Source organism: the organism of the source record quoted next, unplaced genomic scaffold (assembly GCF_019419815.1).
Source record: "Pyrus x bretschneideri cultivar Hongxiangsu unplaced genomic scaffold, Pyrus_bretschneideri_v1 Contig8, whole genome shotgun sequence".
NCBI classification, from domain to species: Eukaryota; Viridiplantae; Streptophyta; class Magnoliopsida; order Rosales; family Rosaceae; genus Pyrus; species Pyrus x bretschneideri.
In genome coordinates this window covers 539,444-554,894 of record NW_025999820.1, presented here as the reverse complement: position 1 = coordinate 554,894, position 15,451 = coordinate 539,444, and the positions used below count along the sequence as shown (strand labels likewise).

The 15,451-nt window shown below is 35.9% G+C and overlaps 1 protein-coding gene across 1 annotated transcript; it reads left to right on the top strand.

Moving 5' to 3' along the window:
• Positions 1 to 387: 387 nt before the first annotated feature.
• LOC125473133 (ethylene-responsive transcription factor 5-like) lies at positions 388 to 879 on the top strand. Its single transcript, XM_048575535.1, has 2 exons — positions 388 to 516; positions 583 to 879. The coding sequence occupies exons 1-2, from the start codon at positions 388 to 390 to the stop codon at positions 877 to 879; spliced, it is 426 nt and encodes a 141-aa protein (XP_048431492.1).
• The last annotated feature ends 14,572 nt before the right edge of the window (positions 880 to 15,451 follow it).

Below are 15,451 nucleotides of genomic sequence, written 5' to 3'. Positions count from 1 at the left end.
ACACTATCATACCTCATCTTTTAAAATTGACAATGTCATACCTCATCTTTAGAATTTGGTCCAATGTTATACCTTCCGTTAGCTTGGTTGTGAATTTCCCACTTTCTATTAAAAGATTAATAAAATAATAAAAATAATAATTTATCCTTAAAAAAAATTTAAAAAAATAAAATAAACCCAAACACCCATCTTCCCATCCATTCTCCTTTCCCTTCCCTGCAACCCCCGACCCCTTCCCCACCCACGCCGACATCTCCCTCCCAAACCCACTTCTCCCCGCCTTCTCTACAACCTAAACCCGCCAACCCGGTCTGAAAGCTCGCACTCACAATCTCGCTTCCCAACAAAACTGAGTGTATCCAGTTCGCCAACTCGGACTAAGCCACCATGAAGCCGGTGGCGGTTCAGAAAGTGAGTTCGAACGAAGAGAAAAAGAAGCACTACCGAAGGGCCCAACAAAGACTGTGGGGCAAGTACGCGGCGGAGATCCGGGATCTGAACCGCAAAGGCTCCCGGGTATCGTTAGGGACCTTCGACATGACGATTGAAGCAACCAAGGCTTACAATTGAGGAACGTTCAAGCTCCGAGGCGCCAAAGAGATCCTTAACTTCCCGTTCGAAGCCTGGAAAGTCGAGCCAGTCGTGTTCGTGGAGAGAAAAGGACGTCATGAGGAACAGAGAGATGAAGGAGGGGAGGAGCTGAAGGACAGTGAGGTTGCAGGAAGGACGGGGAGAGGTGGGTCTGGGGGGGAGATGTTGGCGTGGATGGGGAAGAGGTCGGGGGTTGCAGGGAAGGGGAAGGAGAAGGGATCGAGGTTTTGGAGTTGGGTTGTAGGTAAGGGAAGGGGTCAGGGAAGATGGGTGTTTGAGTTTTATTAATAGGAAGTGGGTCCCGAATCAAGCCATGTCAACATTTAACAGAGAAATTCAAGGCCAAGCTAACGAAAGGTATAACATTGGACCAAATTCTAAAGATGAGGTATGATAGTGTCGTGAGACCAATAGTTGAGGTAGTTTTTTGTAATTTACCCTTTCTTTTACTTATAAAGAACAGGTAAAAATTCGACTCCCATACCCTTAATTCATATTCTTTAACATCCCACTGGTATGATAGTGAAAGAATCTAAGAAATTAATTCAAAGCTTTTCCAAAGATTTCATCTAGATGTAAACTTATGTCCGATACGAACACAAATTAATAGTTGTGATTGTTTTAGCACAACTTGTAATGACTTCTAGAATGACCAAAGTAACATGTAAAACAATGAAGAAACCATCAAAGAGTTGAAGTGCCCACGGTGTGATGTCGATCAATGAACATTTAAGTGTATAATTGGAGTAGTTACTTAATACTGCGGTCTGGTGATATTCCTCTTTACTTGTAAGTAAGAGGTCTAGGTTCGATTCTTGCCAAAGACGAATTTGAACCACAATATTATTGCTAACTCGTTGTGAGACTTAACTTACTATCTCACCCCTTAGTGTAGATTTATACCGTTTGTTCAAAAAATAATGATCCCACGGTTATGAAAGTATAACCTAAAAGAACAAAGATGAACCACTAACCCAAACACGAGCACAATGGTGATATTTGGAAGAAACTCCCATGCAAAATCATCCAAAAAAACCTTTTTCTCTTGGGTAGGTTATATATCCAAGATAACCCTTCAGTAGTAGGTTAGAAAGCTTTGACTTAGAGAGAAGCATGTAAGGGGGACAATATTTTGGTTGGTGAAGATATGGGCAATATATGGTAGGGTAGGTAATGGGTTGTTACAGTTGGTCAAAGAAAGAGCTGGTAATTGGAGATTACACACCTCAGCAATAGCAAAGCACTAAAGACTTCCTTTTCCACTATAAATGATTAGCATCCTAATCCTTGACCTTGTTCTGTCGATCTTTGCTTTTAAGCATATCCCACATCCTCCACTAAACTTTGGCATTACATAAAATGACAAACACCGAAACACCAAGTGCTAGGGCCAAAACTATGAAGCTTAAGACCTTTTCCAACTGAATAGGCTATGTTTAGTCTCCATTTAGATTATACCTTGCAAGTAATTATTTTTTAATGAAGGAGATGTGTTTAGAACCATATTTATACACCATTTCTAACCAAAATGGGCTATTTTTTTAGCTCCCTCAATAATTTATTATTTTAAGTTTGGTCATTAATTTTAAGGGTGTGCTATCCACACACCTCTTTTTACTTCTCACACATCCCTTGTTAATTTTTGTCCTTTTATCTTCTTTAATTCAGTCGATCTGATATTTGCAAATTAAGAGGGTGTGTAGGAAGTAAAAAGGGGTGTGTAGATAGCACACCCCAAATTTTATTGGTTAATTGAATTAAACTACTATATTAAATAAGATTTCCGGACATATTTTGAGTGTCACTTGTCGCTAAATTAATAAGCCTCCGAACATATTTTGAGTGCTACTTGAAGATGTAGCCATTGAAAATTATTGAAAAAATTAAAGACAAGATTGTTGGAAGAGGTAAGAGAGGGGTGTGTATGAAAAGAGTGTTTGAGGTGAATAGAATGTAAAAAAATTGAAATAAAATGAGGTAAGATAGTATGGAAGACTGAAAAAGATATGAGATTGTGTAGAAATGTCTTGCATATTTATAGAAAAAAATTAGAATTTAAATATATTTTTTTTAAATTTCATCTTAAAATAAAAATCTAGCTGGACCCAACTGAATGAGCTGGCTGGCTAAATCTAGCCATATGGCCAACCTGCTGGCCATATGGCTGGATTTTGGCCTGGTGAGTCCTAAGATTTTTTGGCCTAGACCTCTATTGGAGATGGTTTTCGTGTCAAAAAGGGTTATCCTTAGGCCTATGGCCCTATAGCCAGCGAAGGGGCTACGTTTATCCCCCAGGCAGATTATAGCCCTGCAAGAAATTATTTTTTAATGAACAGTTCGAGGCCAGATCTATATACAATCTCCAACCGAGTAGGGCTATTTTTTTAGCCCCCTCAATAATTTATTATTCTAAGTTTGTTCTTTAATTTTATCGGTTAATTGAATTAAACTATCATATTAAAATAAGGTTTCCAGACATATTTTGAGGGTCACTTGTCGCTAAATGTTGTTTTAAGTTTCATGTTATTAAATATTTTAATTTTACTTGCATGTTAACAACTTAGACATTAAAATGAGGTAAGACAATATAGAAGAGTGAAAATGATGTGAAAAATGGTGTAGAAATGGTTTAGGTATTTATAGGGAAAAATAAATTAGAATTCTAAATTTTTTTTTTAATTTCGTCTTCGAAAAAAAAAGCTACATGACATCAATTAGCAGCACAGCTGGGCCCAACTTTTAGGGCTAGTTGGCTATGTTTGCCCAGCCATCCGACCATTTGGCTATATTTTGGCCCTGTGGGTCCCAAATTTTTTTAGTTCAGCTCTCCGTTGGAGATAGGTTTTGTATCAAAACGAGCTATGTTTTTCCTTATAACCATTTGGCCAACTCGGTTGAAAATGGCCTAAGGTCCTCCTTTCTCTCTGCTTGAGAGCCTTTCTCACTGTCTTGTGCGAGTAGTTGCAATTTCGTCAATTTTTTTTGTCACAGTCTCTAGCTTCGACTACGGTTGATGGCAGTTTCTTCCCTTTTTGTTCTACTTTTTCCTTTGTGTTTTTCTGATGTGTTTTCCCTTTTTCTAGTCTGTTCCCTACAATCTTTTTACATCCTTTTTTTTGGGTCATTTCCAATTCGATCTAAGCCACTTTTCATAGCGATTCATTGCGATTTATCGAGTTAGTGTATCGAATTCGAGTGTTCTCACTGATTCGAGTGTTATCTACACCACCACCTTCTCTCTCTCCTTTTAGCAGCATTGCATGTGGATCTCCATAAGCTTCATGGCTAGTTTTTGCTTGCTTGTGGTTACAATTGAAAAGTCGTTCTCAGTTGATGGAGGCGATCAGAGTAGGGATGTTTCGTCGGAAGTGTGGAATCAGGCTGGACAAGATTTTCTGGTGTGGAAAAGGCTGCATCAAAGTTCTAGGTTGTTCTCGATTTTTTCTGGTTTGGGCTCAACCTTTGGTTGGGCTTTTTCTGTGTTTTTAGGCTGGTCATTTTTTGTGGGATGAGGGACTTTTTATGGCATACAAAGAAACTTGGGCTACTTCTCATATTGTCAATTGGTTTTCTAGTGAAGTGTCAACTTTCTTCATGATATTAAAGCAGTTTGTCCCATGTGTGAAGCCCAATGGCCATATGTGCTCCATGACGCTTGATTGTGTTGTCCACATGCTAGGCTTGAAAATATGCCACACGTAAATGGGGTGTGTCGAGAATGAATCTCACATTAACTGGAGGATTGACCTTGTATTGGCTTATAAGTAAGTTGGGCTACACCCCATATTGCCAATTGGTTTTATAATAGAACCTCTACTTTCTTCAACAAGAACAGTGTTATTCTAATTTTGCCCTTATTTAAATTTTGGTAGTGCATATCTGCCACTATCTGAGTGTGTGTGTGTGTGTGTGTGTGTGTATGTGTGTGTGTATGTGTGTGTGTGTGTATGTATGTATGTATGTATGTATGTGTATATATATATATATATATATGAATGTATGTATGTATGTATGTGTGTGTGTGTGTGTGTGTGTGTGTGTGTGTGTGTGTGTGTGTGTGTATGTGTGTGTAGTCCTTGAAGGAGTCCAATCATTAGCTTTAATTTTTAGAGTCTACTATAAAGTCATAGGAACAAACATAAATTTCCAAGCTTTAGTTAAATCTCCTCGAGACCACACATTCTTGATACAAACTGATAGGAGCATATTTATGCGACTTAATTGGCCTGTTCTCATGCATTTACGTTGTGTTTCTTTAGTTATTTTAGTCCTTTATGCCATTTTCGTGTGTTTCTAGGTTCATACGGCTAAGGAAGCAAAAAGGTGCAATTTGGAGCAAAATTGGGCTTAGAATGGATAGCTTATGCTTGGAGCCAAAGTGTTGGACGAAATTGAAGCCTTGTATGCACTTTAGGACATAAAACAAAGGGCCTAGCCCAATCAAACAAAGCCTTAGAACCAGAAATTCCCATACACACACAAATTCATCCCTTGCCGTGCCTTCCCATGCATTTCCAGCCTTCACACTCCTTCATTTCAGCTACACTTCCACATGCATTCATCATCATTCACCATAATCATTCCCTCACATGCTTTCCCAACAAAGAATTCAACCAACACATGCACCCATCACCCAAAACAATTCATTGTCGTGTCCCCCCTTACAATTCCAGCATCTTCCCATGCATTTCCAGCATTCCACACCATCATTGCAGCCACACTCTTCCATATTCCCTCTTTAATCCACATGCATTCATCATCATTCACCCTAGCCTTACAATTCCAGCATCTTCACATGCATTTCCAGCACATCCACACCCTTTTCCGTGGCTACCCATCCCATTTCCAGCTTTCACATGCATTTCCAGCTTCACTCTTCATGATGGCAGCCACATTTTCTCCTAGCTGTCATATTCCCTCTTTTCATCATTCATCCACCTATAAATAAGCATCCATTGCAGCCACAAAACATTCATTCAATTGTCATTCAATTCCACACCTCCATTCATACACACTTCAACACAAAAACACATCCTGAAACAAGCTTGCCGTGCACCCCATTCCATTTCCAGCATTCTTCTCTTCTATTTCCACCACTCCCCAACCCTCCAAAACACTATCCAACCATTCCTCCATACAAACACCAATCCAAAACCTATCCTTAGACCTTGTGCCGCAACAAATAGGAGGAGAAGGGCCTAAACGTTCATACAATTCAAGTTTGAGTTGTTGGAATTTTTAGGTGTTTTATTTTCCTTGATTTCAATGATTAAATTTACGTATCTTTGTTTTGTACGTATGAGGAACTAAACCCCCCATAGCTAGGGGGTGATTCGAAACCATGTTTACGCTTGCAATATGAATTGATTACCTTTGGTTGGAATTTCTTGAGTTGTGGATTCAATTTGTTTAACTATTTGATTGATAACCTATTTATGTATGTTTATTGAGAGTGCACGCTTAATTTTCATGCATGAATATGACGCTAGAATATAAGTGAGTTTCACCTAATAGTTATGAACTTATATTCACAAGTAGTGGAGGTTGCTTATAAACAATCGCGTTAAGTAAATTCTTGGCATAAGTTTCATGCAATTCATAGTAACGAATGCCTCGTCAACACTTATAGTTTTCATGATGCTTAATGATTCTTGCTTGTATCTCTATTATGTAATTCATGTAGGGAACTTGTGGGGAATGCTTTGGGTTGTCGCATGCAATCATTCAATTCATTAACTTAAGGAAAACTTGATGGTTAATTTAAGCGGACCTAATTAACCCGGGGTGTTGAGTTTCATAATTCATCGAAAGACCAACCGAAAATCATCTTGTATGCAAGTGTAACATGTGTGGAGAAGAACCTTCTAGCTAGCATTCATCCATATTTTCATCACATTCATATTTACATTTTGCCCTTAATTACAATCTTTGCATTTTAGTTCAATTTCGTCAAAACCTCATCCCCCCCCCCCCATATTTTGTTTAGTCTTAATCTATCTTATTTTGTGTTTTTAAGTATTTGGAGTCTTGTGGACTTATTTTGAGTTTTCGTTAAGTGAATTAAGTGTTTAAAGATTAGTTTTATTTATTTGAGTCAAGTGTTTAGCACCCCTAGTTAATCCCCGGTTAGAACGATCCCTACTTACATCATTACTACAATTGTCACAAATAGGGTTTAATTTATGTGTCACATTCGTATCGCATCAAATTTTGCAATCAAGAAAATACCAACATTAAAATACCTAGAACCATTAGGTGGTCAGATATCAGTTGGTGTTTGATTAATAAAAGTAAGCCAGTTAGTATCCAAAATAGTTTGGTGAACCTAGACAACATAGAACAATATTTTGACGGAATAGTTAAAATCAACTTTGACCGTCCAGCTAGAAAATCTAGTGTCCACTTACATGAGTTAGCCCAGTCGCACAAATCTTTAGAACCAAGTCAGAACTCTTCTTCTGGATCCACAACAACTGATATGGTGCGTTGAGACCAAGATTTATTCAATTCCTTAGTCAATAAAAAATTATCATAAAACTAAGGTCACCCAACAAGAATTAATCAATGACCTGATTATCATAAAACTAAAGTCAATAGAAACAGCTTCTCAGGTGACTCACCCAATATATCATCCCAATACTCAGAACCAAGGAGAACAAACCTCTCTAACAGAATCCGACTTTGAAGCAAGTCAAATCAACCACCAATTACTCGTACTGAACAAACCATTCAAATTTCAATGGAAGAAACTCAATGCTGACATCGAAGCAACAAAAAATATTCCCAGAAGGAATATTTTTGGAAATAAATATACAAAGGAACAAAAATTGCACATTTACAATAACTAGACCAATTTCATGAAAAAGCACATATTTGAAGTATTATTCTTAGATTTCGTTGAAAAATATTATGAGAGTGAAAAGAAGTTAGAAGTCATCACCAAAGAAAATTGGGTTTAAGAAAACAAAACCATAGTCTCTTCTAGTCACCCTCCATAAGAAACAATTTTAAGTACAATTGCAAAAACACAAATGCCAGCCACTCCTTTCAAACTTCCAAAAGAACATGCAGAAGTTAAGCTAGTTGATTTGAAATGTTCTAACACTCAAATTAAAATCCTATAATTGTAGTATATGAAAGTAGGGATCATTTTAGGCCGGGTATTAGAAGGGATGCTAATCTACTCAATTTAAACTCTAAATCACTAAACTAGACTCAATAACAGAAAACTAGACTTAGAAACACTCAACTAGAAACTAAAAACTTAAAACACACTAAACAGACTCTAAACTGCACAATACTAGCAAATAGACTCAAAATAGACTCTAAGGAGTTATTTGGACGAATTTTTGACCAGTAAGACTCAAAAAACTAAATTGGACAGATTCAAACACGTTTCTAACTAATCTAACATACTTAATTAAAGGGAGGATTGCTTTGGACGAAATTAATGTAAAAACAAGTAGATTGTAAACTTAAACTAAGTGGCACGAAATTGGGGTGAATTGATGGGTGATAGGCTAGCTAGAGGGTCCTTCTCCACACATGATACACCTGCACACAAATTGATTTCCAATTATTATTCCTATAAACCATGAACCTCAACGCCCCAGATTAACCGTGAACAACATTGATTAACCCTCAGATTTTCCTTAGGCCATTGAATTGGATAGGATACGCATCGGCAACCAAATTATTCTTCAATAGTTCCCTACATGAACAACATAATAGAGATACAATCAAAGATCATTAAGCTTTGTGAAAATCATAAGCATTGTGAAGGCATTCATAACTATGAACAACATGATACTCCTGCCAGGAATTTACTTAACACGATCGTGACTAGCAACCTCCACTACTTATGAATATAAGTTCATAATGATTAGGTGAAACTCCCTTATATTCTAGCATCAAATTCTGCATGCAAACTAAGTAGGCCTCCTTAATCAACATACAAGAATAAGTTATCAATCAAGCAGTTAAGTAAATTGCATTCACAATTTATGAAATCACAACTGGAGGTAATCAATTTATATTGCAAATATAATCATGGTTTCAAAGTCTCCTCTAGCTAAAACGAATTTAGCTCCTCATGTTCACAATTAAACAAAGAAAACTAAATTTAAACATTGAAAACAAAGATAGAATACACCTAGAAACGCTTCAACAATCCAACGTCTTGAATGGCAAGCACGGCTCCAATTTCTGAAGGGAAAAGGATTGCACAATCCTAGGGAAAATGACTAGGGTTACATAGCAGAGACCAAGGAGGAAAGGGATTCAAAACCTGCAACAAGGAATAGGCCTTCTAGAAAGGGTATTGTGGCAGATTTCTAGAAGGAAAGGGATGAAATATGTGGCATAAACTTAGGGCACGATAATAGGGCTTCTAGAACCTGATATTTAGGTTATTTAGTGTGAAAATGAGTCCTCTTTGCAGCTAGAATTAAGGTAGAATAAGATTAGGTTAGGATAAGATAAGATAAGGTTGGATAAGGTTTGGATAAGATAAGGTAATTTGGATAATGTTTCCTTCTACATGGTTGATTCCTTATCCTCCAAGTCTTTGATTTAATTCTTCCAGATATTAAGCACATTCCTAGCCTCTTTTGATCTTCAATTTCATCCATCCACCTTGCTCCATGCATATGCAATCCATTCTAAGGCCAAAACTGCTCCAAATAGCTCCAAATTGCACTTTCTTGCCAACTTTGTCATTTAAACCTACAAACACACGAAAATAGCTTAAATCACTATAATAAATAGAAACTAACTTACTAAATGCAAAGAAACAGGCTAACAAAATCGCATAAATATGCTCCTATCAAATTCCCCCACACTTAGCTTTTGCTAGTCCCCGAGCAAAACAAAGAAAACAAAACATAACCTAAACCTTCCAACAATTGCCTCAGGGATTTTCAATGTAACATGACATGTTAAAAATCACTACTCCCACAGATTTTAGCTATCCCTACCCTTGGGCATATACTTAACCGTAGTCATCACTCACTAGCTCGTATTTAATCAATTAAAACAACATTTTGATTGTAGTAACATGCCTTAAAGAATCCCTCAATTCCTCACTGGATATACTCTCTATTTTCACACAGATTTTCTGACTACACTCCCTAGACTAGGTACATGTGAGAAGATTGATGTAAACATGTAGACTAGCACTCACATATGTATAATCAAAGAAGGCACTTTCTAGAATTATTAACATGTATATGATCTCATGAATGGAATGCCACTACTTAGACGTGAGAACCAGGGATACCATATGCGCATACGAATTTTAAACTCCACATATTGAAACACATAACAATCAAGATAGAAGTCTAAGGGTTGTAACGGGGCTAAGGTATTGGCTAACAAAGAAAGGTTAAGTATAAACAACAGTTCTTAAAGCAATAGTAAGCAAAGTAATGAAATAAACACTTAGAATTCACTTTTGAATGCAAAAACCAAATTTAAACACAAAAGGAAGATTCACTCATCACTTAGGGCCAGATTCAAACTTTTGAACCCTTTCTTCAACAACCAATACTTGTGAGTTCATTCTCACTTATTTTCAACTCTTTTTCTTTCTTTTCTTCAACTTTTTCTTCTTCTTCTTTTTTTTTCCTTTTCACCTTTTATTTTTCTTTTTCACCTTTTTTTTTTCCCCGTGCTCTTTCTCTTTCTTTGGCACACAAACGTACAACTTCATGGAATTCCAACGAAAAACCTTCCCCCACACTTTTTTTCCTGCAAATTGTGGATTAAAAGGAATTCCCTCTAATACTTGCTTCACTATCCTTTAAGAACAAGGGTATGGATAGTCCTATTCTAGGCTAGGTACGGATAATGTGGGCTAACAAAGAAAATTAGGAAAATAAGGCTCAAAGGGTTTAAACCTACAATATACATATGCAAAGGGTAAGGCTTTTTGGCTCTAATTTTAACTAAACAACTTCATCTTGTTATATGTTATGCACTCAATTTTATGCTTTGAATGAAACGGCATGAGTTCTAGTATTTGGAACTATAGTGATGAAACGCATTCTAAGTAACAACCAAGCAAAGAAATAATGAGATCATGCAACGAATTTAGAAAACAAAAACATCAAGATTAATAGCTCTCCAAATAAAGTTTAGGCTCAAGTCTCTTAGGGTTGTAGCATTAGTTGAGCTTCTTCCTTCAAACATGTTACAAAAACTGATTTTTTTTCTTTTGTGATTATATGTGAATTCGTAAATAACAACTACAACTAAGCATAAACCAAAGAGTATATCAAACTTCCCCAGCCACTTCTTTCTCTTGAATCATTCTTCTTGTTGTACAGAGTTCTTTGGACAATTCAACACATTCTGGAACTTGATTTCTTTGCACCTTTGGAAGGGCTTCCAAGATGTCTTTTTCACTCTCTTCTTCCTTGGAAATCATGAACCTGCATGGAATCGGGACATTTGGTGGAATGGGGTTAGGAAGAATTGAATTTGGAACAACTTTACCTGAATGGGATGGCGTAGGAGCCTTAGAAGACTGCGACAAGGGTGGTGCTACCCTTTTTGTGGCTTTGGCATCCTCCTCCCCTGGAAATGTTTAATATGGCTAAGAAAGAAATTACGGTCAAAGATTTACAAAGAGAAGACAACAAAATTAAGGAAGAAATTAAGTCCTTAAAATCAGAAAACATACAAATTCACTCACATCTTAGTAGTATCCAAACACAAGCACTCCTTAGCAATAATGATGGAGCACAATAGTTCTTCCTCAGACCAAGAATTAGAATCCAAGTTTATAGAAAATCCAACAGAAAAGCTAGTTTTAGGGTTACTACAAAAAATTAGGATCCAGAAATGGTATTCTAAAATAAAAATAATAATTGAAGACTTCCAGTTAGAAACAATTGCCTTAATTGACTCAAGTGCAGACTTGAGTTGTATTCAAGAAGGTTTAATTCCCACTAAGTATTTTCATAAATCAACAGAAATTCTTAGTGCCGCAAACTAGTCACCAATGCAATTAAAATATGAAATCCCAAAAGTTCATGTTTGTGAAAACAATGTTTGTTTTAAAACCTTATTTGTTTTGATAAAAAAAAAAAAAAAATTTCAGACTCAGTCATTTTAGGTCTCCCTTTCATAGCTCTCCTATATCCTTTTAAGGTACACCATAATCATATAACCACCATAATGTTAGGACAAAAAATCACATTTGAGTTTTGCACATAAACATATCTCAAAAAATTAAAATAATTACAAAAAGATAGCATCTCAAAAACCATCAATCTAGTTACAAAAAAATCACAACAAATTAATTTCTTAAAAGAAGAAATTAATTACAAAAGAATCGAAGAACAATTAACAAACAAATCTTTGTTACAAACCATTGACAACTTTCAAACTAAACTTGTTAATGAAATTTATTCTGACATTCCCAATGCTTTCTGGCATAGAAAACAACACATTGTTAAACTTCCATACAATAAGGAATTTAATGAAAAGAAAATCCCAACAAAAGCCAGACCGATTCAAATGAGTCAAGAAGTTATGGAATTTTGCAAAGTAGAAATTCAAGAACTTAGGAAAAGTAAATCAACCTGGTCTTGTCCTGCTTTTAATATCTAGAAAAAACGCTGAATTAGAAAGAGGAACACCTAGGTTAGTCATTAATTACAAACCTCTTTATGAAGTCTTGGACTGGGTACGGTATCCAATTCCCAACAAAAGAGATTTAATTAAGAGACTTAGTCAAGTTGTAATCTTCTCAAAATTTGACATGAAATTTGGATTATGGCAGATTCAAATTCATGAGGATGATAAATAAAAAACAGCATTTGTAACTCCTTTTGGCAATTATGAATGGAAGGTAATGTCATTCGGCCTTAAGAATGCACCTAGTGAGTTTCAGAATATCATGAACGAAATATTTAATCAATACAGTCATCTCTCAATTGTTCATATTGACACTGTTGTTATTTATTCCAAATCGACAGATGAGCATTGGAAACACTTAAACATGTTTGCTAGGATAATTAAGTCAAATGGATTAGTTGTCTCAACAACCAAAATTAAGTTATTCCAAACCAAAATTAGGTTTTTAGGATACAATATCCAACAATCGAGCATTCAACCAATAGATAGAGTAATTCAATTTACAGATAAGTTTCCAGATGAAATCACTGACAAAACCTAATTACATAGATTTCTAGGATCTTTAAATTATGTTGCAGAATTTTATCCACATCTTAGACAACAATGCAAACTCTTGTTTGATTGTCTAAAAGAAAATCCCTCATCATGGTTCAATACTCATACTTCCATAGTCAAGCAAATCAAATCACATGTTAAGACTTTGCCCTGTCTTGGCATTTCAATTCCTAATTCCTTCAAAATTGTTGAAATTAATGCCTCTGAAATTGGTTATGAAGGTATTCTCAAACAGTCAATTTCTTCCGAATCTCCTGAACAAATTGTTTATTTTCATTCAGGAGTATGAAATCCAGCACAAAGTAATTATAGTACTATTAAGAAAGAAATATTATCTATAGTATTATGTATTAGTAAATTTCAAAGATGATTTATCAAATCAGAAGGTTTTAATCAGAGTTGATTGCAAATCTACAAAAACAAGTTTTACAAAAAGATGTTCAAAACATTGCATCAAAACAGATTTTTACACGATCGCAAACTATATTAAGTATTTTTTATTTTGAAATCGAATACATCAAAGGTAGTCAAAATTGAATCCCTGATTTCCTAAGCAAAGAATTTCTGCAAGAGAAGAATGATAGCAAAAAGACTTGATCAGAGGAGGCTTCCAGCCACTCTACCACCACCACCAATCAAACAAGAATCAAGCCCAGATTCTTCATCGGCTTTAGCCATTACTAACCGTTTCACTCCCTTAGGTTCCACAATAGGAAACCTTAGGCCAAACTACCAATCACTTCGTCCCAATTATCAAACAACATTAGTCAGTCAATATGATCCTTATTTAACCCCAACATATCAATCATCAACATCCCAACCAGTCAGTTATACCAAAACATCACCATATGTCAAGAAAAACCCTAGTGAATATCATTTCAATATCCCTTTCAATCTCAATCAAGAACAAGCACCACAAAAATTAGTCAAAACCATCTTTCCACCCAACTTTCATTATCACCCCACAGAGTCACACAAAACCTTGAAATATTATGAAGCCATTCTCGGTGAAACAGAGTCTATACAATCAAACGTCTCTACAGCAAAACCCATGGAAACAAAATTCTTTACCATTCTCTTTACATTGGCCAGTTCTTAATGGAATCAGATTGGGGAATTCCCCTTTACAAAACCAAACCTTTTCATACTCAGTCTGTCCACATTCCCAATAACCAGTACAATTACTTTGATTACATTGATGCATGGACTAACATCTTTCTCCATCAAACAAAAGATTTTAGTCATTTATGGTTTATTAATTTTGACAAGAGTTTCAACTACAGAAGTACACTTATGTAGTCATTTATGGTTTATTAATTTTGACAAAACATCTTTCTCCATCAAACAAAAGATTTTAGTCATTTATGGTGGTCAATTCATGGCCCAACAGCCTGTCTCCTACCAAAAGAACTTATGCAGGTCCTCTCTACCAGTTTCCAACATAAATGTGATAGAAGACGATTCAACTACAGAAGTACACTTCTCCCAATTTTCTTGGCCAAATATAAAGTCTCATAGATCATGAAGTGGAATTATGAAGTTGAAACAGTGAAGTCTACAGAGTCAGATCAGTCAAGTGGTGGGATAAATTCAACCATCAAAAGACCATCAGTCAGGTCCTCACCGAATTTCCAATTACTCCACTTCTAATCATTCCGGCACAACCAGCACAGCCATCACATCCAGTCATCTCGGTACAATCATTATCAAACATTAGTCCATTTTCATCCCTCAAAGAAATAGTCAAGTCTTCCAAATAGCCAGGCTCAAAGAAAAATGAAGCCACTCAGCTAGAAGATTTAGCATAACAATTACTTGCAAAAGCAACGATGCTCTATACTGAAGAAGAAGAAGTCGCAAACTCTAAATCTTCAAACACTTCGTTTAAAGGAACAGTCAAGTCTTCCAAATCGTCAAGCTCAAAGAAAAATAAAGCCACTCAGCTCGAAGATTTAGCACAACAATTACTTGCAAAAGCAGCGATGCTCCATACTGAAGAAGAAGTCGCGGACTCCGAATCTTCAGACGCATCTTCATAGCAACCATCTAACTAAACAAGCCAAAAAACACAATCAGCTAAGTGGGTCGACTATCAAGATTCCCATGACCCATTTGCATAGAGTCATGTGAAAACTTCTGTTACCATGTGAACAAAGTCATTTGCCATGTGAAAATTCAGCCTTCCTTCCAAGACACCATGTGAAGCATTCAGAAATTATTCGCATCAATGATTCTAACAAAGCTTGGAGTCATTCAATCATCCATGTTTTACAGTAAAAGTAGTAATTATTCCAACAAATTTCACTGTTCATCAATAGTGAAAGCAAGTCATCATTCATCAATAGTAAAAGCAAGTCATCATTTTAGTCCTTTTTCCAAGTCTTTAAGAAGTGGACTCTGGAGGAAGAAAGTTTCAAGTTTGGAATTTCCACAATTTCTGTAAAAGCTTTCTTTGAGTTCACACTGTACCCAAAAAAATCAAAAATTGTAAACACTTTTAATTTTCAAATGTTAAGGATGCCTGCATGCACCAATATCTTTTTCATCAGTCATTTTCTTATTTGTTGACTCAATCATTAGTAAATCAATTGTAAGTTCCAGTGTAAGTTTTGCAATAAAACTTATTTTCAAATTATATTTGCATCATTATTTTGAATTCATTATT